Source organism: Anopheles gambiae, chromosome 3 (assembly GCF_943734735.2).
Source record: "Anopheles gambiae chromosome 3, idAnoGambNW_F1_1, whole genome shotgun sequence".
In the NCBI taxonomy this organism is placed as follows: Eukaryota; Metazoa; Arthropoda; class Insecta; order Diptera; family Culicidae; genus Anopheles; species Anopheles gambiae.
Window position 1 is genome coordinate 45687222 of NC_064602.1, and position 25815 is coordinate 45713036.

The 25815-nt window shown below is 38.5% G+C and overlaps 1 protein-coding gene across 6 annotated transcripts; it reads left to right on the top strand.

Moving 5' to 3' along the window:
- Positions 1-5100: 5100 nt before the first annotated feature.
- Positions 5101-23888, top strand: LOC1279371 (guanine nucleotide-binding protein subunit gamma-e). 6 transcript variants are annotated; one of them, XM_061663046.1, is made up of 4 exons: positions 5281-5590; positions 8524-8641; positions 20499-20600; positions 22710-23888. In XM_061663046.1, exons 2-4 carry the CDS (start codon positions 8529-8531, stop codon positions 22711-22713), a joined length of 219 nt encoding a protein of 72 aa, XP_061519030.1. In that variant the 5' UTR covers positions 5281-5590; positions 8524-8528; the 3' UTR covers positions 22714-23888. The 6 variants fall into 6 exon arrangements, with proteins under 6 accessions (XP_319087.2, XP_061519033.1, XP_061519032.1 ...); XM_061663047.1 differs by having other exon boundaries at positions 5297-5398; XM_061663045.1 differs by having other exon boundaries at positions 5415-5630.
- The last annotated feature ends 1927 nt before the right edge of the window (positions 23889-25815 follow it).

The window sequence follows — 25815 nt, forward strand, 5'->3', positions numbered from 1 at the left end:
CCTCCACTCGAATGGTCCAGGATTCGTGTCCATAGAGGACCACTGGGCGAATCAATGTACAATATATCTCACATTTCGTGCGGGCTCGAAGTCTTCTGGATCTCAGCAGCCAGTGAAGCCCATAGTATGCCCAATTCCCCTGAACAATTCGTCTCTGGAGTTCGCTGCTGATGTCGTTGTCCGAAGTAACGACCGTCCTGAGATAGCAAAACTCCTTTACTACCTCGAAATTGTCGCGCTCAACTAATACACTGCTTCCCAGATGGTCTGAGTCAAGCAGGTACTTCGTCTTCGTCGCATTGATAATCAATCCAATTCTTTCTGCTTCGCGTTTGAGTTGGGTGTACGCCTCACACATCTTCGCTGTTGTCCTGCCGATAATGTTGATGTCTTCTGCGAAGTCAAGAAATTGGAGAGACCGGCAGAGGATCGTGCCACGAACATCGTTGTCTAGCCTCGCGCTTCGAATGACACCTTCCAGAGCGATTTTGAAGAGCAGACAGGAGAGTCCGTCACCTTTCCTTTGGCCCCTGTGAGATTCGAACAATTCCGACATCAAGTTCGACACCCTCATCTTGCACTGCACCACGTTCATGATGACCTCTAACAGTCGGATCAACTTCTTAGAAAAGTGGTACCGCTGCATGATGCTCCATAGCTCCTTCCGGTCTATAATGTCGTAGGCCGCCTTGAAGTCGATGAACAGGTGGTGCGTTGGGATCTGCTTCTCGGCACTTCTGCAGGATCTGCCGTAGAGTGAAAATTTGGTCGGTGGTGGATTTGCCTCCAACAAACCAACTTAGCTGCCGAAAAAAAGCAAGGGGCGCAAGTCTGCCGAACAGGATCTAGGACAGGATCTTGTAGACGGCATTTAGGACTGCGATGGCTCGGAAATTCGAGCAATCCAGCCTGTCGCCATTTTTGTAGACTGGGTGAATAACACCCAGGTTCCAATCCTCTGGTAGTTCCTCCTGCTCCCAGACTTTCACGTAAGCCCCTTGGCCCCGTGGCCTTATACCTGCCACCAGTTACGGCATGGTAGGTCGCGGGGCCATGGGGTTTCTCAACGCTCATTTTCTCAGGCATTCATGAGTGCTTTTGAGAAACCTACGTTCTCAACGTTTGTCAAATTGGCACAAAATCGGTTTGAGAATCTTTGAGAAAGTTGACGATCGAGCGATTGGCTAACTGAAATATTATTCGTTTATCGGTAATCACTTTGGAAAATGTATAAACTATTTATAATTGAAAAAGTTAAAAAAAAACATATTTTCTATTTAAAGCTCCAAATAAAGCTTGAGTGGCTTTACCAGTTTCATCAAATGTGTCAAAATTAAATGTGATTATTTTGTTTCGTGAAATGCCTCATAAAGATGGCTAAATTAATGCACCTATCCGTGGACGCTGTGACGCATATGATTTTTCAATTAATGGTTACCTTTTTTCATGGGCTTACTACACCTTGTGACCTAGGATTATCCTTGTGGACGGCCTAAGAGGAGTGTACGGGTCGAGTCGTTAGGTGCCATGCTCAGTTATCAATACAAAGTATCTTGGTGAACCTAATAGTAACCCGCACACAACGGCTCCAGAGCCGGCTCCGAGCTAACGATTCAATGGAGACGGTATAGTATGATAGCATAAAAAACAAATGTATCTTCTCGCGATGGTAAAACTTATCACCCGATGCGATTGCAGTATTGACGGCACGTCATGCATTGCATAGCATTCGTTGGTCCTCACGTTAAAATGAATTTATCTGGAACCGATCGGTGTCGGCTCCGGCTTCGCTGCCGTTTTGCCCATCACTATTGTATGATGATTGCATGATTGCATGATTGTGTATGATCAGCATAAGCTAAAATAAGGATCGATCCTCAGTTTGATAATAGCTAAAAACTCACTTGACATCCGGTTTATGCCAATTATTCAGAATGTTTTGCATAAGAAAATAATGCAAATTCGAGCGTTATTTTCTATGCAAAACATTATGATTGATTCCCGGGTGTCCTTGGTCCTAGGTGCGATTTATGTATCTAAGGTCTAAGGGTTGTTCGCAGTTTTTAGGACCCTTTTTAAAATTGGTCTGATTGTCTTTAGGACATTGCTATTTGTTAGTGAGTATATGTTTACTCATCTTTTTTTCTAGTTAAGAGTTTTTGGTAAAGAATGTGAGTGTCAAAAGATACCACTTGAAGCCCAGTTGAGTTCTTTTGCGAGTGTATATGCATTGATTAGTTGTCTCCGAATAATGGTGTTTTAAAACATTCAACAAAATAACTATGAAAAGGTTTTCCTTAACGCAATACATTAAACTGTATACATTCTCAGGTCAATTTATCACCTGCTTGAAAAAGTGTGATTGTTTTATAAGGCTTCTCTGAGTCGGTCTATCGATTGTTCTACTGTAGGCTTGTATTGTCGTGCCATACACGGTTATATATGGGTTTATGCCCCCATAGGAATAATCGGGAGCCGATGAGTTTGGGTACAGCTGTCCTTGGTTCGCCTTAGGTACAAAAAACGCACAAATACCTACACAAATCCATATTCATCAACGGTTTCTGTTCTTACGGAGAAATCTTACAAGTTTCCAATATTTTCATACCTTAATTTGATTATAACACACGAATTGGAAGAGACACATATTGGACGAGGAAGTGATATAGCAGTATATGTGTATTACACATGGGAAAATAACAGCACCAAATGAACTAACTATTTATTTACTAAAGGCCTACCGATGGGCTCGTCAACGGAAAGCATGTGGTTCTTTTTCTGCGCCCACTCCACCACCATCACCGTACTACCGACGGTCAGATCGACAGTTCCGTACCTCAAACTGCACTTAGCGTGGTCTAGCGCGCACGGTACATTTTTGCAGCTAATTCAATAGAGAAAATCGAATTTCCTGTTTCACTTACCTTTCGTTCAACGTCACATGTCCTTGGTCTGTTAGTGGGAAGAGAAAATAAAAAAAGTATGCAAAAATAGCGAAAAACACAATGTGCAGCAGGCGACACGTACGTGTTGCATTGTTTGAGGTTGAGCGAACATGTTTTATGCCTTTGATGGGCTCATCAAATAAAAATGGATCACTTTTCTTCTACTCTGGTTTGTGTTGCTTTTATTTTGGAATGGTAGTACTGGTCTGTAGTTGAGTATAACAGAAAAAATACGTTAAATATCGATCACTTGTTGGTTGAGGCTGCTGTTTGGCAATTGGTTATCCTACTTATTGTGACATACTTGCAGTATTATGATTTCATCTATATGTAGTTGTTATATTTTTAAGATAATTTAAATTATCTTTGACTAAATAATATTGTATTACAATTGTTTAAACTATGCGCTACTTTCAAAATGGTTATGTGGATTTTATTAGAGCACAATAAACGGAATGATGAATTAGAATGAACTATAACGTTCGATAAAGTACCTTTCAATGGTTTCGAGAACAAAATGTCTTGCAATATTATGAATTGTAGAATTAAATTATATTGCCGGTCTCGTAGTACAGTCGTCAACTCGTACGACTTAACAACATGCCCGTCATGGGTTCAATCCCCAAATAGACCGCGCCGCCATACGTAGGATTGACTATCTTGCTATGAGGGGGAATCAATTAGTCACTGAAAGCCAAGCCCACATGTGGGTACAGGCAGGCCTTGACCGACAACGGTTGTTGAGCCAAAGAAGAAGAAGAAGAAGAATTATATTTTAAAACTATATTATAATATTTATTTTAATATTTATATTATAATTTAAAATAAAATAAAATAAACAGAATGATGCGATACATTTATAAGAACTTAACTTGTTTTGTTGAAAATAAATTAAATTACAAAACATGTTTACAAATATTCTAAAAAATTCAAACATCAAACAGTAAAAACAGCAAGAAGCAAACATTTAAAGCGAGCTGACTCCTAAGCAAAATCCCGAAAAGAGTCGAACAAGCGAAAATGTTCATGTTGTGGATAAACTTGTAGAGCAGCAATAGCAAATGCCTCTAAAAATCGTCTTTTTGCAAGATTCGAGCATATGTTAGAAATAGTTGCTTAGACGATGCCAGGCGCTCAGGATCTCGCATCGGTTACCAACTATTTTACTACGCTTGACCAAGAGTAAAAGAGAAACATGCACTGCAACTAACTGCATCTTTCTCTGGAAACGATATGTGCATATCCTACGGAGTATGTGCCGTTCATATGTGTGTCCGAGAAAGAGGCGATAGACAAAAACAGCACACTAAAGAACCAGCTAAGACTGGTTGTTGAAAGTAAGCAACAACTGCTGAAAGCATGCTTGTCGGTGATTTTTGGAGTTCAGTGCTTTTCTTTTCAGTTCATGATAGTTTTGCTTCCGAAAACGTACGAAAGACATGTGTGGAGAAGCCTCGTCACTGGTACAATCGACTCTGAGAATCTTCGAAACGTTCCAAAAGGTTTCAGTGTGCTGGTGTTGCTCTCAACAAGAACATGCATGCTCTTTTCGATGATGCAATTCCCAATAGTTCATTGGCGGTCGATGTTAGTTTCCTCTTGGGAAATAGTTCATAACACACATACAAACACAATGCTAAAATAATGATTTCGGTTACACTTTCGTTTATTTAAAAGTATTAAAAGGAATTGAGAAGCTATTTTGCTAATTCTGTTAACAATATTTGTTTAACATTCAATATAAAAAAACTCAAATAGTATTGATTGTTTCCAACATCTCATATACCCATAATTTGAACGATAACTATGTTTGTATTAAAAAAATTAAACCACAATCTTTTACAAAACGACTATTCATTGTAGCATTAGATATTAAAAACAAAATAAGATATATTCGTCAATTTATTTAGAAAGAAGTACAAACAATCTGTAATATTTTCCGTTTTTTAATAAAATACTAATAACAATCCCCCACCTATTTCACATCCACAGCTCAAACTCCAACGACAGGTCGTTTTCTTTTCTTTATCAAAAACAACGTGCCTCTTACTAGGTTATCATAACAAATGCACGAAGGTTTGACTCCCTAAATAGGTACCATCTGCACTTACCAGTGCACTGGGCCAACTTTAATATCGCCTGTCTCGCTCAGTCGAACAATGCCGCACAGATCCCACCGTGCCCTTTCAGTCGTGCTGCCCGTGAGCCCTGTATCTACAAGCACTCCACGTTTTATCTTCCAACAGCGGAAAGCGTGTCTGTCGCTGAAGCCATCCGTTGACGTTGTCTGTATCTGCTACAGTCTGTGTCCGGCGACAGTAGAGGCTTTTGTAACGGCACAACACCAAACCCGCACACACCAAGGCTTGACTGCGATGGGGAGGCAAGCGTATCTCGTCCCCGTTAGTGACAATGCCCTCGCCCGAGAGCTTTGACTCACCTGGTCCGATAAAGTAAGCTTCAGGTGGTCAACTCAAAAACATTCGCATACCGTTGCCCGGCGCGATAGGTTCCCGGTCGTGAGCAAGCTTCCGGTAAAGGCAGTCAGCAGTTTGGCAAAACTTTCTACACACAATAACGCAATACAGAAGAGTTGTTTCATCGTGCCAGCTAGCTTCTAACACAGTCGGTACGAGATAAGGAAAGTGAGTCAAATCGTGATAAAATAGTGCAGCGTAAACTAAGGTGTGTGTGAGTGTGCTTCTGAGTAAATAACTGAGTAGGGTAATGCAAAATGCGGACGGAATGTAGCGAAACTCTTCCACTGGATTCACTCAGAATGGGTTGGATAGTGTTTGCTTTTACCAACAGTCAAATTGGTTATAAGTGTTTGGTCTTGATTGTGATCAATTTGTGGATGGTTCAATAACCTGTGTAATACATGCATTGTTTCTAAAATGGATATTTTAGCCGTAAAACGATCAAGTTGTATATTCATGTTATAAGTATCTCTCTCTTCCTTCTTCCTTTGGAGCAACGATTACAGTGACAGTGCTGTGAAGATTCATTTATCCGGTTGCCGTTTATGTTTTCTTTTTGTTTGTTAGAATTCAAGCAATGTTTCTTGTTGATCGTACGCCGCTCAGTAATTTGACCTTTCCCTTTACAAGATTAACCCATTACCTAATTGGTCGCTCTATCTGTCATGACATTCCGCTGCGACTGTGACTGTGTGCTGTTCACCGCTTTTTCTCTGCCTGATTGACACGCTAGCGAAGATCGGGGTATGATCATGCAAATAGAAAAAATAAACAAACAGCCATCCAAGTGAGCACGTGAGCATTTGAAGTATTGGTAAGAGTGCGGCAAGAGCGTGAGCATTGGGTTGTGGAAGCTGTGTCGTAAACGATGCACACGAAACATCTCCACCGACAACTGCAGTGCAGTGTGTGCAGAGTGCAGCTTGAAGCGAACTGACTAGATGCGCTCCAAACCACCTACTGCCCTCTTTTGGGTAATGGGAGCTAATTGTTTTCACTCGAGTATGGATTTTACCTTGACACGATCTCTCGCACGCTCGCGATCGTTCGTCAGGTTATTTCAGTGATCGGCACTGACGGAAGATCGTATTGCAGCTGTGGTTTACGTATGGATTTCGTTTGCTAGCTTAATTTCTTTTGCCTTTGCGTGTATACATGAGTGTTTTAATTGATGTTTAGAAGTGGTACGGAGGGTTCTAACTCGATAGCGTCAAAAATTTAATGTGAACTGTGGTTTGACTGGGTTTTGAGTTTTTATTTTAATTCAACTTCCATATTTCATTCAATTAGTGTTGACAGCAGTCATTCGCCAAAGTCAATACATGATAAAAGCTACTTTACGATTAGCTATTGTGTATTATGACATCTCCTGTTCTGTCACTCAAGATCAGTTCTTTAAAAGTGCTATTTTTGTTTACTTTGCGCATTCAAACTGGGGCGTTACATATTCCTCAAAAGTTTTACTTGACAACAAATTACGTTGATAATTTTTAATTTTGCTTAAAATATTCGGAAAAGCACAAAACAATGTTTACGGCTTAGGAGCAAAGCATACACACATTTCATCAGAAAATGTATTAGAACATTAAATTCTTTGCTATCGACCTGGTTTCACGGATCACTTTATTTTCTATTATTAAATTGAAAAAAATATTTATCCTTTCTCATTCTTATTTTTTTAAGTTTTCCTGGCTTTGTTTTGCTTTCTTAGTTTCATTTTTATACTTTTGCATGATTATTATGTCTTCTTCTTTTGCAATAGATTCTCTTAGCTCATCTATGGAATTATTGCAAAATCGATTAATGGGATACTTTTGAGTTTATTTTAAGTGTATTCTTACATGGTTATAGTTTATTTATTTAAATTAACATTATTACGCCTTCGACCATTACTATCGTTGTTCGTTGATTTTTTTTTTGTTTAAGTTCTGCCCATCAATTTATATTTATTTCCACACAATGATTCAATAAAAACTGACAGTTTGGAGAAAAAATAGAATAACCTAACTAAAACAGAACAATATTGAAAACAGCTTTTGCAGGCATACAATACATTTTTAGTTTTGGCTATTACTTTGAACTAGTCTGAAAATAGATTAATTAACTTGTATTCATCAATTTAGTCCTCTAGCTACAACGAGCCTTTATGATTGTACTTTAAAGTATTGAATTATTCCCATTCTGCCCAATAATTAGGTAATAATATTCATAAGATGTCACGTAACATTGTTTAAGAAAAGATGTAATTCATTAATATTTTTGTTGTAAAAACTGCAATGTTTTATGGTTGAAATTTTTTTTATAACAAGAGTAACATATTAACAAGGCTATGATAATTATCGCTCTTCAACAAACCGCTATGCTTCAAATATGGCATGCTAAATAGGATAAATTTAAATTAACGACACATTCAAAAAGCATTCAAATGCCCTCCCATTAATCGAAGTTTGGTTTGAAAATCATGTTCCAAAGTTTCCAACCTTCATCGATTTCTTGTTGCGCATGCTCTTCCAAAAGGGGAAAATGGTTACCCACACGATAAGGGTGTGTGCACGGGCATCACAAAGGGCACCAACCACGAATGGCATCGTGTTGGTGTGCGCGTTAGTTGTTGCAGCAAAATCTAGCCCCTGTCAAAATTTTATCGCACCGATTAGGCAACGCTATCGAAAGGGCGATTATTGTAGAACACGAGACATGCGCACATGCACGCAAACCTCCGTCGGCGTGTGCTGGGTCGTGTAGTTGAAATGCAATGAAGCACCGTTTACACATTGAGAAACTGTTGGTTTGGTTTGGGTAGTATAATAACTACAAAATGCTTTGCAGTTCGTGGTTGATCAAATGTCTGATTTTATGTGATCAATTAATTCAAAGAAACGATCAGTCCATGTTTAAACGCATTTGCTAGAAAGGTGCATTTATTGAACAAGACGGCGCCGTTTGGAAAACCGTTTCCAACGACTGTTGTTTGTAATTTTCGCCCGATTCATCGATTAACCAACACAGCGATAAAAACCACCCCTCCCTACGATGTCGATTCGCATACACACACACTAACGCACCCTTTTTCTCCATCTCTCGCGGTAACATTCCAGACGCGATGGATCCCAGTATTCTAGCAACCATGGACCGTGACGCACTGAAAAAGCAGATCGAAAACATGAAGTACCAAGCCTCGATGGAGCGGTGGCCATTGTCGAAGAGTATCGCAGCGTAAGTACCATTGCCAACCCTAACCCCTCCCCCCTGTTTCTGTCCCTTTCCCTAGAACCACTTGTAATTTCGTCCTGCCAGAAGAGATCAGTAGTTGATTTTAGTGCATTGAGTGAATAATTTAAGATACCTCAGCTACTAATGTATGCCGTTTGGAGAAAAAAGCCTGTGCAGTAGCAAAAAAACGAAAAAAGGAACACTCCCCTGAGAAATCGCGTTCAAATGAGTTGATGTAAAAGGGTGGAAAAAGTGCCCATCGAGCTAAAAGGAAAAAAACTAACGGGGTAGCGCCCTTGCAGTCGATATTTTCGGGGTGTGTGTGTGTGTTTTTAGTAATGAGTCAGACCACGGGGTTGAGGTGAGCGATGGCTTCGGTTGCCAAAAGTGACAAGTGTGGTCGGTCAAAAGTGACGATGCGGGCGATCAGCAAATCGAACCGAACCGAAGGTGTTGGCGGCTATGTGAGGAGTGCATGTGTACCGAGTGAAGCAAGGGAAGCAATCGTTGATTCGTTTCAACCACCCAGTAATTATAGCCGTTTCGAAAAGGCAATCGTTTATTTGTGTTTTGCAAGTGGCCAAAAACAGCATCCGCTCGCCGAATTTATGCAGCAGCGAACGGCAATAGGATAATCGATTGCTTGAAATTACCTTCCCGTCCGAGACCAACCTAGCCAACGGAAAACGGATGTGGGAAAAAATCGATAAAGAAGCCAACCCTCGTTCTGGCGGTCGGTGCTGCTGGCGGCACTCGGTTACATTGCGTTGATGGTATTGGTAATACTGCTGGGAGCATTGGAACCCGACAGTAACTGGCAGTAAAGCGCGTGTGAAGTTGGAATTTTCCAGCTTTTCATCCTCCTCTTTATTGGTTCACAAAACACAGTGCAGTTTCGCTAGGAAACAAATCATTGTAGCCTTTTCGAAGGCCCATTCACAGTGTGTCGGGTGCGAATGTGTTAGTGTGTGGTGGCCTCCCCCCCCCCCCCCCCACACAGGGTGGCTGTGACTAGCGCACCACTAACCAGTGGGTGTTGCGGGATGGCAGAAGGGGCCAGCAGCTTCTAGTCTGCCTAAGTGTTCTTATCTTTTGGCGGCTCAACATAGCTGTAGGTTGTATGCTGCGGTCTCGCTCACCCACTCATTCAAGCATCACCATGACGATGGTAGTTGTGCTAGTACGTACTTTAGCGTTGTGTGCGTGCCCGTCGTGGTGTGCGTGTGGGAAAACAGTGCCAAGGTAGAATGCCATCGTTCCCACCGGTAGTTGAGGAGAGGGTGAAGAGAGGATGGAAGAAGAAGAAGAGGCTTTGGAGCTGCCGAGCGGTGGAGACGCATTATCACCTTTCGTGGCCGCGGCCCGCTCGGCAGCGGTAGAGCAAATGGGATGGAAGTAATCCGCGATGGAGGCGATAAAGTTTGGCTTGGAGTGCGATTTTGTTTCGCTCTTGCACGCTTTTGTGCTTGCTTGCCGTGTGTGAGTGTTCCTTTACTGTTGCCTTATCGTATTGTTATCCCTGCATTTGGTTTGCTTCGAATGGCGATGAATGGTTTTAATTGTTGACAGAATAACACAGTTTTGGCAAGCAAAACTATGCATACACATTTTAGGCAAAGTATGAAGTAACGTTCGATTACAAACCGTCATTCTGATTGAGCTTTATAAAGAGCTTTGTTGAACTTATTTATGCATCGATAACATGCAAACATCATATTTTCAATCACCTTCAACGATGTCAATGAACAGGTACGTGTTTTCAATCACCTTCAACGATATCAATGAACAGGTACGCGTGGCTTAAATGTTTAATTGCACGAAGCATAATTATTAAAACCATATCCGCGCGCATGTGTATGCATTTTGGTTTTCTTTGACTGAACAGACCATTCAGGCATTTTCATTTCGATTGAGATATAACTGTTACCAATTGAGTCATTCAATGTGTTGTATCGCGACGTTGTGAAGCAACACAATGCGTTCTTTTCATGCTACATTTGCACATGAACTGTTTTTAATGTCGTCGTTCACTTCATGTGAGGTGTTAAACAGTTAAAACAGTGTGCATATAATAATTCTGAATTGACAAGCACTTCTTTAAGTGACTATTACTATTGTTGGTTTGCTTCAATCGAACTCTTTGACGTTGCTTTTTTTGTTTTTGAATATTTTGTTCTTTTACTTTCTAAACTCATTTCATAATATTATGTTATCGGATAAGCCAAGGGTTGACAAGCTTTTAAGAATTTTTTAAAAGAATTGAGTTGAAGAGTCTGATATTTTTGTTACAGATTTTGTAATTGTACATTAGTTGGGATATTGATTACAGGAACCGAAGGCGACTTTTATCTCAAATTATAAAAAATAAACACCTTTAATTTAAGTTTTGAAGGCTCAACACATTTATATGAGTAAAAGCTAGTAGTTTGGGAACCTTTCTTTGTTTTCGTAAAAGGTTCTTGAAATTCGACGCCTTGAAACATGAAATCATGTTAGTATGTTAGAAAAATGTGATGGTTTGACGCTGGGTAAGAATAACGACGGTTGTTAATCCCGATTTAAACAAATATGCAATTTCCTTAAAAGAGCCAGTAATATTTACTTTTATAAATTGTTGCTTAGATAACCATTCAATTTCAGTTACATTGCACTGTTTGGCTATATAAGCTTTCCTTCCGTAAGTAAATCAATAATCAATTACGATCAGCTGGTTACATCAGCAACGGTAATAAAACGCCCCGAATCATCAATGTTTGAACGATCGCTAAAGAACGAATATTTCTCATGGGAGAGCTCAAGGGATATCTCAAGGGATATTTAGCAACATTTGCCATTACCTCACTAATTTGATAACACAATGAACGGAATAAGCATTATAGCGATGGAATGAAACACACGAAAGTGGACAGGTATAAGAAGATTATTAGTGTGTTGCTATCGTGTTCCTATTTCTTGTTTGAAGTAACAACATTCAATATAATACCCCCGGTTTGCATAGATGTTGAAGTACATATATATTTTACTATTTAATAGCAGCATTTCCTTGGGTTTGTTTATCTTTCTCTCTTTTGCTTGTTACAGTCTTCTTACAATTCTTGCCCACTTGCTGCATCAACTACACAAACACTTAAAGACTGGGTTCATTAGTACCGTATCGTGAACAGCTCCACTTACCATGTTCTAATGATGTTCGTATGCTCTCATCCTCTCACGACTACCATCCACGATACTTTTCTCGACAGTTCTTTTTTTTGTGCTCTTTTGCCACCATTATCTTTCTTAGAACGATAGGAGAAAAATGTTTAGCAAAACTAGTAGAATTTGTGTTAAGGGATGACATGGATGGATACTGCATAAAATGGGAGACATCATACGACACGAACTAACTTATTGCGAATAGCCTGCCGTTCATGAGAATAGTAATGTATCATAAAATGAAAAGTTTCAAATACATCCTTCTGTACATTCAGAAAAGCCACATTATGAATGAAAAAACTTGTCCAGCTAGAAATGAAGCGTCCTTAGTTTGAAGTAATATAGATATTGCTTGCGAAAGTTTCGGGTTGAAGTAGTAGCGACGTTTTGATTCATTATGCTACTTTTACTGATTTTAATAGTGTGTCCGTGCCATTCTGACAGTACATTCTGACTGCCATTACACGAGTTACATATTCCTGCCAGTGCTTGGCATTATGCAACTTGTTACAGATAAGACAAGATTGGAATGGGGCGTTCGATAGCATTGCTGCGTGCTTGCGAGCAAACCAAATGCAAAGTGATTGAGAAGCAGAGAATAGTTTCTCCGGATGGATTACAGTTTAATTACGAGCAATCATTAGATACGATGGTGCTAGACAATGGTAAACAATTTAATTACTTTTTGAATTGCATTGTTTGCAAAGCAGGCAAGTATAGCTAGATTAATGTCAGACGTGGGAAATTCGTATTAACGGTACAAATTATGAAGAATCAGCCATGAACCTTACACTTGTATAAAAAGTATTTAGTTTATAAAAAATATACATTATAACGATAACTAACAAACTAATAAATTAACACTTGCTAACAATACTAATAACTGCATGCAATAACCTTAGCAATGTAAGCAAACGATTAAATCCATCCACGATAAGCAACCACCCTGGCCGACTCGGCCTCTCGGGTCATTACTAAACCCTGACTAAAAACACTAAACCCACTTAACACCTTACGCTAACTTTCGCTAACAAAACGCCTGAAAAAAAGGCCTCAAATGTCCGAAGACATCGTCCGGGAAAAGTGCCCGCAGCCCGTGCGGACAGAAAATTGCCAATCCCTAGCATAAACAAATCCCCGCACTAGTGAGCCAACACAGGGCCCGGCCCGCCCGAACACGGGTAGACGGGTCACGGGGTGTGCGTGATTGAAATTTTAATGAAAAGTAATCATACCCGCGGTACTCGGTAGGATGAACACCAACGAAAAAAGTGCACCATCAATGTAAAAGCAATTCACGGCGAGGGTGAGTGAGTGGTGAGGTCGGGGGAACGCAAAACTCCTATGCCAGGTAGGTTCGCATGGGCTGGGGGCCAAATGACAAGGAATTGTCCTGCGCTGGGGCAACAGGATTCGCAAACTCTTCGGGTGATGATTGGAAAATGGATTACATTCTTGTCTCAGCACGTGACGTGCTTTCCTGTGCTGTGTTCGTAATGAATCCATTATATCTGTCGTCCATGGGCAATCGTGCCAAGGCCTGTTGCTTGAAGTGCCGGTGCTTGAAAAAAACAACACAACAAGCGCACTAAACCTTTAAATGTAGTCGCATGCCGCCAGGCCGGCGAATGGAAAGTAAACGGCGAAGAAAAAAGGGGAACAGAAAATAGTTCAAGCACATAAACACACAACACCAGCAGCAAAAAGCGAAGAACGGAATGGTGTGCGGTGGTAGTAGCTACTAATTGGATTTCATTTAAAAAGCTTCCTCGGCTGGGGAAACGCTTCACGAACGGACGTAACAGGATTAACGAGGGCTATCGATTTCGTTCTTCGATTAGCGATATGGAAGCGATGCGTTCATTGAAATCATTACGTGTTCCCTGTTGTTTGATGTATCGTTCGATGGTTGTATTTTTTCTTCTGAACAAAGTTTCAGTTTTGTTTTATGATAACAGGCCTATAAATAGTTTTTTTTATTCCTACGTTACATAGGTTGCATAGTTACTCAGGTTTAATGGATGATTGGTTGTACGTCAATCGGAACACTTGTAGCATAAAAAGAGGAATGTGACAAACGACGGTTTAGCTAACACAGCATATATCAATCGACATAGCAACTGCCTTAGACGTTGATCGATCATTTGCGGCATCTGTGTCCTGGCTGCTTCTGCCTCAAACGAACTGTAGGATTCATTAGGTGATTATTTGAGGGAATGTAGCAATAACAAGCAGCGGCATACACTCTTGATTAGTTCCCGGTGCCATAGGAATGGTGTCAGATGGTTGCCGAGGAAGCGCGTTTCGCAACATCCTTAACACCGTCCAACATGTTGCCGATTTGCTTTGGAATTTGTGGGAAACGGTAATGTCCATAGATAGAGAAAGAAATTTAATTACATTTTCCCCGGAATTTGCCGGATGTGGGTATGCAAGGCAAATAAGCTCCTTGCGAACTTGAGTTGAAGATGGAGGAAACAATTTGTATATGGTGAGAGAGAGATACATATAGGGGAAGAGATAGATATATAGAGACAGTAACAGCCATAAAAATCATGCTTCATGACAGTGGCCGTATCGTCATCGTATTTGTCTTTAATCCATGTAAAGCTTTCCATGGAAGCTAACATGCAAGAGTTTGCTGAACCTGTAGATGATTTTTCGCAGGAAAATAATATGTAATTTTATGTGTTATATCTTGCTTACAAAAAAAAAAGAATTATTTATGTAAAGTTTGCTAATTTGATTACGAAGCAAGCTGATAGCGAATATAATTTACATCCGGCATTGAAGGATCTTCTTCCGCGCCGTTCTATGCGAATAAAAAATAGCTCCTTCGCCGAAATGCTTGAACGAGTTTCGAGAACCAAATTAATTCACACCAACATCAACAACAGCAGCTGCAGCAGAATTTAACATTGGCGGTTACTTTGAAGAAGAAAAAAAACGGAAAAAGAATACATATTTAGCTCACCGATACTGCCAATTCAGATGAAGCTTTTTCACAAGCAAATTGAAAGCAGCACAGGATATGAAACTTCCTCGAAATATTCAATGAAAAAGCTCACCACGCTTTAATATGAATTGTTATCGGTTCCAGGAAGGGTGGCGAAAAACATCTCCCAGTAGAAAACATGTTGTTCATTCGTGCAACCTTTTTTTTACAAGACGAAAACGGTAACGTCCTTGTAATTGAATCCATTTTCGAAATAGCGACGATGTACCTAGATCGAATATATGTAGCTGCTGAATAGCAAAATAGTGAATATTTATCATCTGGTTCAGTTAAGTGAAGTAGAAGTTAAAAATAATAACAAACTGGCTACGCGATGTTTGTTCATTGTAGTATATGATAAAATTGTTACATTGTACTTATATTTTATTTAAGTATATACTATGAGCGTCACATTTGAAAATATTTTTTTATTGTTGTTATCTATCTATTATGAGTGAGGTAATTTTAGAAACGGGTTCACCATCCTCAAAGTTCTTCTCTTTGATCTGCAGTTTCTAGCAAACAATTTAGTTCAACCCATTGTGTTTTATTAGTTGCGCAGCTTGTTTCGAAGAGGAAATGTTTTGGAAAATTATTAGCAGTACAGTTAAAGCCTTTCTTCCTGTATAAACAAATTGCTTTAGATCTAGACATGTTTATATTTAGAAAATTCTGCTCAAGTGTAAAAAGCCGTAAAATAGCGGTATTGAGCAATATTATATTGCTAGTTTCAATTCATAAGAAGAACTACAAAGACAATTTACTATTGAAATAAGCGGTGCAACTTATATTGCAAAAATGTAACCGTGTTAGTGTTACGCAAACACGATAAAATCCTTGCTCAAGTAACTAACTCATCTCGCTAAAGTCATTTGGATTACAAAGCTATACGAATTGGCTCTCTTCTATTCCATCCGACCTTAAAAGACGCTGTTACGGATGTAACGTGAGTAACACAAAAGAATGGAATTTGGATCAGCTTTTTTTAATATTTTTCAAGATTAAAAAAATTATTGTTCTTTATTCGGCTTTACGTTTGCTACTGTCTACGCGATCGCTTTCGTGAACGTGTAATTTTGTTTTTTTTGCTATATTTCATGAAATATTTATCAGATTATAACTTATCGTACACCAAAAGAAAGGTGTCCAATTCCCTAACTATTTAGACGATAAAAAATTGAAATAATGGATTAAATGCATTTCCTTATGATTACTCACTGACCATTTTTATTTCACCATGCACAAAGCGGGGAATCACAAGGAAATGCATTTAAATCATTAACTCAAATTGTTTTACAGTCTATGTAGTTTGGGAATTTAATAACGATTAATTTCACTGGAACTGTAATCTAAGCTTTAGCGAAGAATGAATGACGAAGAGTTTGATCATGACCACTTTACCACTTTTATAACGAGGTAGAGAGAGAGAGAGAGAGAGAGAGAAAGAGAGAGAGAGAGAGGAAGAGAGAGAAAGAGAGAGAGACAGAGAGAGAAAGAGAGAGACAGCGAGAGAGCGAGAGGGAGAGAGAGAGAGAGAAAGAGACGTACCGAGATGTACATGCACGTGATCTTTTTGCGGCGACGCTTCCTTCCAATAGCTTCTAATTCCCGATGTCTGATGCATCTGCGCTGATTTCGAAGAGATGTTTTCTTCTCTCGATGATCTGTATTTCTTTGCTAGCTCATTGGCGATCTCTACTGGTCGAGTTGTGTTGTTGTTGTAGGACCGTCCGTCCTTCCAGTCAATTTCTTGAAGCAGTTGTAGCACTACTCGATTTAATTCACAAATCGAGTCTGTGCTTTTGCTAATCTTGCTCTCAGACTAGCTTCCAGAGTCGTTTTTAACTATTTTCTTTACGATAGTTATTCGACAATTTGCCCTCCCTGATGATACCTCCGATTATATGTTTGTACACAAACCTAGTTGTGGTCTCATTTTTTCCATACTGCGGATGTGTTTTTTTGCTGCTTCGTTCATTCGCGTTCAAAACTTGTACCTTATGGCAGATTCGTTAGAATGTCCAAGCATTACTGGTTAAAAACTGCACTTTATACTTAGCACTGCACTTTAGTTGAGCACTTGCTGTTCTTCATGCGACAACACACCTTGAACGAATATTCGCTGTATTGAGTTATATTTGAGTCATTATAAATAAATTCTTCTTTGGAGCTACCATGTAAGATTTGGGACTTTTACAACACCTTTTTGGCCTGACCAATAGATTGATCCAAACTGATGCCTACGTGCAGACTGCACCACTGCTATAAAGAAAGAGGGGAGAATAACCGAGATGTACATACACATTATTCTTTTAATTTATGATCTGAATAGCAAGTGTTTATTACAGTTTAAAAATATGCCGTATATTCTATCTTACTTTCTGCTCAACCCCGATTTTCCAATATTAGTTTTTACTATTATCCTTCTCGAATCGCTCGTCTCTTTCGTTTACGCGATGATGGCTATATGTTTGGGGGAAAGAAATCTACTAAGCTGTCTTCGTTCAGCTTTTAGTGTTCAGTGTTTTCACCTTTACAGGAGGTATGATTTATTTTCCTGGACCTATGTTATCGCTATCTGCGTTTGTTACTTTATTGCGCCGATGCATATTTAGCTTGCTAAGGCTGTACGCTTGGAAAAAGTGTATGCCTTTTGAGGGATTTGCTCATTTTTATCTTTAAAAAATACCAAATTACTTATCAGTCAAATGTAATGTTTAAAGATATGAACTGTCAAGTTAATAACAAACATCTAAAGCAAATCATCATGCTCTTTATTGCTAATATCCCATAATTTATTAGTATTGTACATTGTACATCTAAAAATATGACATTTCTTCTATCTTTCAACATTTCACATTGGTACCCAAACAATTACACTTGATACCAGCATTAAATCAATTTAACATAAAAAAACACACAAGAAATTCATTTGAAAAAGTCATCTGATGCTGCAACTCACTCTAATGCACACAGAAGGAGTAATTTTTCATTTGATGACTCATTTTACTCAGCCACTTTACAAAAAATAACACTACCACGTATGACTACCACATCCTTATCACTTGCCGTCCACATGTTCTGGCTGGATGATGCAAGAGCTTATGGGAGGGTTACAGGCTACGGTTTCTTTCGTGCACTTGCGATATTCGATCAGCTGAAGCGGAAATTGTGAAAAACCGCGACAGCGACACGACAAGCGAAAAAGGAAACATAAATGTGTGGATGTGGAAGTACATCTGTGCTTCTTACCGCCCATCGAATCCATCCATCCTTGATCCTTCAGGCCGGCTTCATCACTCGACTCACGGCGTGCAGCTGTGGGGAGACACTTTCTAATAAAATCCTCATCGTTGCGAACGAATGAATCATCATTTCCATCACCCTCGCTACAGGGTTTCGTGGGCAGTGTAGTGTGTGCGAAGATCAGCGAGTGCGATGATGGTGGGCGTGTGGTTTATTATTTTTCCCTTTCCTAAGACCCTACTCAAAGCTCTGTCACTCGCTCGAACGATCTCGCATTGAAACCGGTATTGGGTGATTATGGCAAAGATGATGAAATTCAGAAGCAGACACCATTTTCCAGAGCCACTGTTGCTGTTGCCGTGCTGCAAGGATAACGTAACAACAATAACAACGAAGTGATTGGTTATAAAATGAGAAAATTCAATGACTGTACCCTTAATGCTGGCATCAAATATCGTTTTCGTATTTCGAATTAAGTCGATTTGTCCCGCACAGTGTAAAAGCGTTTTACCACTTCATGTGGGCTGTAAATGAAATGAGTAATGTTGTATCATTACAATCATTGGACTTTTGAGGGCATTTTTTTAGATCAGGGGTCTCCAATATTTTTCCTTCGCGCGCCGCATTGATTCGCAAATAACGTCGTTAGGGGTCATTTTGTCGTTACCAGTAGCTAATGGATGAACGTTAAATCACGTTTTGATAAGAAAATACTAACTGAATGTATCAGATTTTAACAAATCCATATAATTCAACCTAGATTTTCGACATTAAAAGGAAAAGTTATAATATGGATTAAAATATTCAATATAATTTATTATTTATTGTGACATTTACAAAGTCATCGCGGGCCACATAACAGGCTGTCGAGGGCCGTAGTTTGCAACCCCCTGTTCTAAATCCACGTTAGTAATCTAAAAAATTCATTTTTTTCTACGTACCAGATATTAGAAGCTTTTCCCAAAGCTCTTCACAAATTAAACCGGTTCTGTTTAATCAGTTTGATTTCTCGGACGGACTGATTAGCCAGACCGTACCGCTGGTTGGCTACTCCAATTACATTTAAGCTGCAGGGAAATTGTTTCGCGAAAAAGATATCTTTCTAATCTGTTGGAGATTAAAAATCTATCAAAAATGGTTCCACTCAAACATGAACCGTGGTGTGCGATGTTCAATATTTAATAATCCTGGGTCGGTCTTTCCACCTAACATCCTTGTTTGTCTTGCGACTAACACAGTGGCAATCACTTGCTACTAACACGGGTAATTGCTGATCTCGCCATAAACGCTGGAGCCCAATTCTGTATCATTAATGTAGGATTTTAACTAGTTTTGTGGATTTTTCTTAAACAAAACTTCAAATTTTTTTGTTTAAAAATAAAACAAAAACAAAATGAGAAATGTCACATCAACCATCGAAAGCTTATGTGTCGTAAATAGTTTGCATTTTTTTCACCCATCCACTCACGAGAGCGTTCGCACTTACAAAAGGTTTACTGCTAGCAACCGACACAGTTGGGTAAGAAGTAAGTAACCAATAAAAGCTGTGAGCTGTCATGGCAACACGTTCCTTCGCTGTAACCAGCTTGCAGGTATCCTTTTTTCTTGTTCCTTTTATTCTCATCATATTTCCGACGGGTTGATCAAAGAGCGAATCACATTCTAATGCGGCAAATGCTTTCGACCCTTTTCTGAGAAAATTTCAAAATATAAAGTATAAAGGTCTGTTTTCCATCTAAGCCGGAAAAAGATTGAAATATTTCATGCAGAAGGAATGTAGTCTTACAGGTTGTACAGTTTTCGTTTGTCCTGATTTTCATGTTTACATAATATCGGGAGAAAGCTAGTGGGCAACAGATGCGAAATGTTCAATGCAGACATTTTTAATGTAATAAATAAAATAGTTCGTACTCTGCAACTTTACGGTCAGCCTACACAGGCTTCTTAGATTTATTTGTAGTACGCTCCCGAGTAGACAGTCCTTTCTGTGGGAGGGATTGTCTGGTTGGAGATTGATCCCAATTGGAAATCGATCGAATAAAATAGTTCTTTAAGGTTATTTTGTATCATATTTTCTGTTTGAAGGAGTTTGTAAAGCACATTAGAACCCATGTTTTCAACATAAAATTTTAAATGTTACTTGAAATGAACAGATAATACTAACTATTTTTGTTTATGAATTTATTTACTTTTTTTTTATACCAAAGGCCTGACAGTTCTACAAATGATTTAAATTATCCTTTTGAAACTAGGGTTCACTAACAGCTAACAGGTCTGGAATGTATCTTATGTCCAAGGCTTATTTTACTCAGTTATGTTCAGGGAATAATCCTTTCTCTGTTAAAGGTTCAACTATAAAACTACTAAATCGTTTCAAATACTGTTTTCCAACTAACCATCATTGCATTTATCCCTCTCTTCCAGCATGCGAGAATACGTGGAGGAGAACGAAAAGAACGATCCACTGATTCACGCACCGGACAAGAAGAATAATCCTTGGGCCGAGAAGGGCAAATGTGTCATCATGTAAATAGCGTCCTATCTTCTACCGATAATTCTTCTACTTCTACTCTACTACCACTACTACTACTACTACCACAACTACCACTACTACTAGAACTACTTCTACACCCCAAAACCAATCAACTATTTACTACAACAACTTGCTACCATTACAACAAATGTACCATAAGCATCACAGCAGAGAACTTCAGCGACGAATCGAAACTATCAAATCCGTACTACTTTGTGCCACTTTTTGCCTCTTCGGCCCACACAGTACTTCAAATCGTCGAACAATTCAATCGGTGTCCGAGAGTATCAGCTTCAAATCTCAAACTACAGTGATGCAAGATGTAGCTTGTAGCAGCTTTTGTTTCCGCTACCCTCCTTTCTATTCGGTGCATCAGTTTTGTGGTTCAGTCATTGACGGAGGATCTGTTGAAAATAAGAATTAAATAAGGAGTAACAGGAACCAAATGCTAACAAATGCGAAAATCAATCAACATAATGCTCTAAAAGATCTGTGCGGAAGTTGACAACAAGCTTACGCTGGCATCATGTCAGTCATTTCAGTTCCTTTTATGTATCATAAGAAAAAGTTTTGTTGTATGTTTGTGTATTTTTCCATTTAATTTAGTTTAAACAAGAATGTTATTCATATAATGATTTGATTTATGATGTTAAAGATTTTAAAGCATTTTAGTGTACATCCAAAAAAAAAGATGCATAATGTATGTTAAATGAAGCTGGAAAAGTTAAAAATGAAAGGCACAGAAAGGAAAAAAAAGTAAAACCAAACTTGTGGCATATTTGATCGTCCCAGCAGGGCTAAATTTCCATCTTGCTTTTAATCTCATTGCGTTCTGTCTATTAGCTTTAAGTTCCTATCAGATCGGTGTTGTTCTGTTTGTTTTGTTTGTTTGTACTGTCCTGTCAACTATTCATTATAGTAAGTGCAATAGCAGAATCTGAAAAAGAAACCCAAATACTCCCGAATGTTTGTAACTCCCTTCCCTCAACTCCGGTGTAGCCACAAACACGTAAAGCAGCGAAACTGTGCAAAATGTGCAAAATTTAAGAGACAAATTAAAGAAAACAATTAGCGTGTGTAGCTAATTGCACTACCGATCTACCAAAAAACCAAACCATTTCTATCATTGTTGCATACTTTCGCCTGGTTGTTTTACTGTTTTTTTGTCGTTTTCTATCGGCACACAAAGATGAACATAGGGTAACAGCTGGCACACTTCATTACCCACATCAGATCATATGTATTGAAAACAAAGAAAAAGATACTGGCCATAAGGGGTTTGTGGGACAATTTTGTAAACAATTCGTTGAAATGCAAAAACAAAAAACAAATCCCAGCATACATGACATTCGCCCTATTTTCACATGCACGAGTCCATTGTAAAATGGAAGAAAAGATCATGATAGCTACTGGTGTACTGGTTTTACACGTCTGCTAGAATAAATCATACACATGCATGACTAATTGTATCGTTGTGTGGCGTCCTTTCCTTTTTGATGTATTTTTTATCTTTGTTTACTGTTTCGAGTTTGTTCTATTTTTTAGTTTTCATCTTCTCTTTCTCTCATCTCTCTTCTTATATTCTCTCTTTTGTTTGTTTTGTGGCGTAATTCTGTTGTTGGTGGTTGTTCAAAGCTTCTGTTTTTCTTTGCCTTCGGTGACCGTTATGAGGTTGGTTTTCATTGTGAAAAAAAAAATATTTTCAGTTGTTATGCTAATTGATACAAATATTGATTGTGCTCAGTTTGTTTGGAATGTTTATCGAACAATGGTTTTGAATTTCTACAAATTTGTATGTTTTTCTTTTATTTTCATTTTTCACGAATAACATACAGAAAAGGTCATGTACATGTTTTGTTTCATGGTTCAAACATGACCATTCCATTGCGTGTTATATGTTTCCTTTCGTGTGAAATATCATTTCAAATATCTCTTATTTTTTTAAACAAACTGTACAATAAGGCACACAGAGACGCATTCAACAAATGGAAAAAGCTTGTTTATTTTACTGTACTGTACGCAATAGTAGTCGTTGACGCATCACTAAGCCAGGCCAATGTATGTCGTTTTGGCTATTTTCTCTCTCTCTTTACTTTCAACAGATAAAATGACACACGTTCGATGTTCACCACTGTCATTAGAAATGCTCACCTCGTCGAGTCATAACAAATGAACGCCGAACCGAAGCACCGAGAGCAAACGAGCGATTAGCATTGGTTGGAACACGCGGTGCACGATGGATTTTCCGGAATTATGTTTGTAGCATTAACTTTTTGAAAGAGCCAATGATGCAAAGCAGGAGAGAATGGTTGAATCAGTGGCCAGTCTGCTCAGTATTGCAGTAATGCAACAGGATAACGAGTGTCATCATTTGGCCGACATGCCATTCCGGCTAGACGACAAAACCGATAATGATTCCACGCACAAACCACCACAAACAATGAGAGGATCGTTTTTTGTTTGCGCATTGCGTTGCATACGAATCTAGTCATGAGAAGTTTTATTCACTTGTGTTTTGTTTTAGTCAAACAGCAGAGCAGCTAGTAACCAGAGAAAAGTTAACAGGCGAATTATTTGTTTTAACGAAGCTAGTAGATGCCAAAATGGGCAGACAATGATAAACATCAGGAATTAGACCCTTCGTATCATACCGATTCTCTACAATATATCCCCAAACTGAGCTCCCTTGCCAAGAGCTCGTGTGTTCACTAGTAGTATTTCGCATCAGTCGTAGTTTCTAACTGGATTTTTGGAATGGGTTTTCTTTTTCTAACTTTAGAGCTAGAGAGTTGCGATTCGTCGCTGTTCGTTTTTTAAATGTCACTAATGTAAGATTTAACGAACCCAGAGTATCAGTGAATTTCTACACCTGTCTGTCGTTTGTAACCTGACTAACTACATTTTAAACTCGGGGCACACTCTTCACTAATCAATCACGTTCAACCGTATCGTCCGTTTCTACCATACTGTACGAATGAAGCAATTTTCGCTCTTTTCATGTGGATGTTTCACGGTGGGAAGGTGTAAGTACGTTCCCGTGCAAAGATGGATCCGCCTACTTTACTAGCACCCTCTATAGAGGAAATCCGAAATCGAAGGACCTTGCAGGATTGTTTGAAGTTTCATTGATTTTATTTCTACAAATTGCCTGTTGCAGTACGGTAAAACCTAGTAACCATTTAAAATAGAATCATTATAATTAAATAACACAAACATAAAGCTATTAATGCGGTAAATTTCACATTTCTTATAAATAAAGTAAATGAAAGTAAACAGTCAAACTTTATGTTTTGCGTAGCTTTGCTTACCTTGCTGGGAGAAGCTTCGAATTTATAAGCCTTTTTATTTATATTTATGGCTTTTTTCTTTTTTCATTTATCTCCAAGTCCGAAGGATATACAAACTGGAATGTTTTAAAACAAAAGCTATAATTTTGAATTAGTATCCCATTCTTTGTTTCGCGATCCAATCATTTACGCTTCTGTGACTTTTCGTGATTACTTTTTGTTGTTGTTGCATACAGCTTGCAAGCAAGTACTGACTTCTTGTATGCCAGTTTGAAGTGGAATCGATTTGAGTTTCATCGGGCTGGATTCCGGTGCTTGTATTACTGATGTAGGTACTTTCAATATCATATTTTGTTTCGTCAATATTTTAACAGATTTAATATCACCAATGATTCTACTAAAATAAGAAACGTGAAAGAAAATAAAAACTTGCATAAAACTATCACCCAACAAGGTAAGTACAAACAACAAAATACGAATAAAAAGTCTTATAATTATCTTGGTATAGTAATTGGTAAATTATTTTTTAAAGGCTAAAATAATCTGGATGTTTAGTCACTATTACAGAAAGGATTAAATATTGAATTAAGATATAGGTTAGATATATATGTTTTTAGGTTAAGTCTAAAATTGCATGGGTTTTTTTTTGCACTTTTCCCATATACTCAGATTTAAAATCAGCAAACAACATATATTCTACTCAGCTATGCTATAAAAATTCCCGATTATTGAGGAGAGCACATTGCGTACCCAATGTTAAAGAACGTTCGATTCTATATGTTTTTTTTTTTCTTTATATCCACAATAAACATCTCTACTACTACTACTACTACTATTAAATATTGAAACAATTGGCAAATTAAATAAGGTAAAACTTTTAGTGCAATCAATTAGTTGCACACCTTTTAAAATGTATCTACCTAAAATCGTAAGCTCGCTCAAGAAAATAGGTTGTTGTCTTAGCTTAAAAAGCTTAATAATTCAGCTTTCCGTTCAATGGGTGTTCCAAACACATATCTTCATACGGAGTAGTTTCTGTTGTAATTTGTACAATAACGTTCTTATTTTTAATAAAAAAAAGCAAATATAGAAAAAAAAAAACATTGATTTAATACATAAAATGTGTCATGATTTTTATTTTCATTTTATGATTTGTTTTTAATTGTAACATACATACCAAATTTTAGGATGCCAATATAAGCATGCAGTAACGCTCCTTTTTTGTCTAAGAATTCTTAATCACCATTTCACGCACATAATAATTCCAACCTTAGTCGAAAAAAATCTAGAAAATTAATGATTTTTACTTTTGCTAATTGGGTTACAGTGTTTTGAATTCTTTTTCTATGTTTGTCGATTAGCTATTGTTTGGATTTTTTGTTTTTTTTTGTGTTGGAAATTTAGCGTATCTGAATTCTGTTCTACTATACAGCGATAGAACATTGCATTTTTGTACCATTTCGAATGGTGTTGTGTCCCCTTCATTATTTTTTGTCCAACGTCGAAACGACACCGTGGAAGATTTCCCTTGGTTTTTTTTTGCTTCGGTGTGTGAACAAGGGTGAAAAAAACCACGGCCCCCGAGTTCCGGAGCAGATGAGTACGCTCATTTGTGGAAAGCAGGTTGGCCGGGAGCGGGAAACGATGCAAGCAGGGAACGACATTAAATCTTCTCCGGGAGAGGACAGGGAAGGGATGGGTCGTTTGCAACCGGCAAAATGCTGCAGGAACTAGACGAATGATAAAAAATGGGGCCCACGGATTGTGTGGACGAGTCCTTTTTTTGTTTCGCTACGGAGGACGCACTTTTTTTTCTTTGGTATTCAGTGGCGACAGTGTGAGTTTTTATTTTTGCGCCAAGAGAACGAGAACGTGATGGTTTTGTCTTATTTTTATTGCATTAGGCTAGGGAACCTACGGT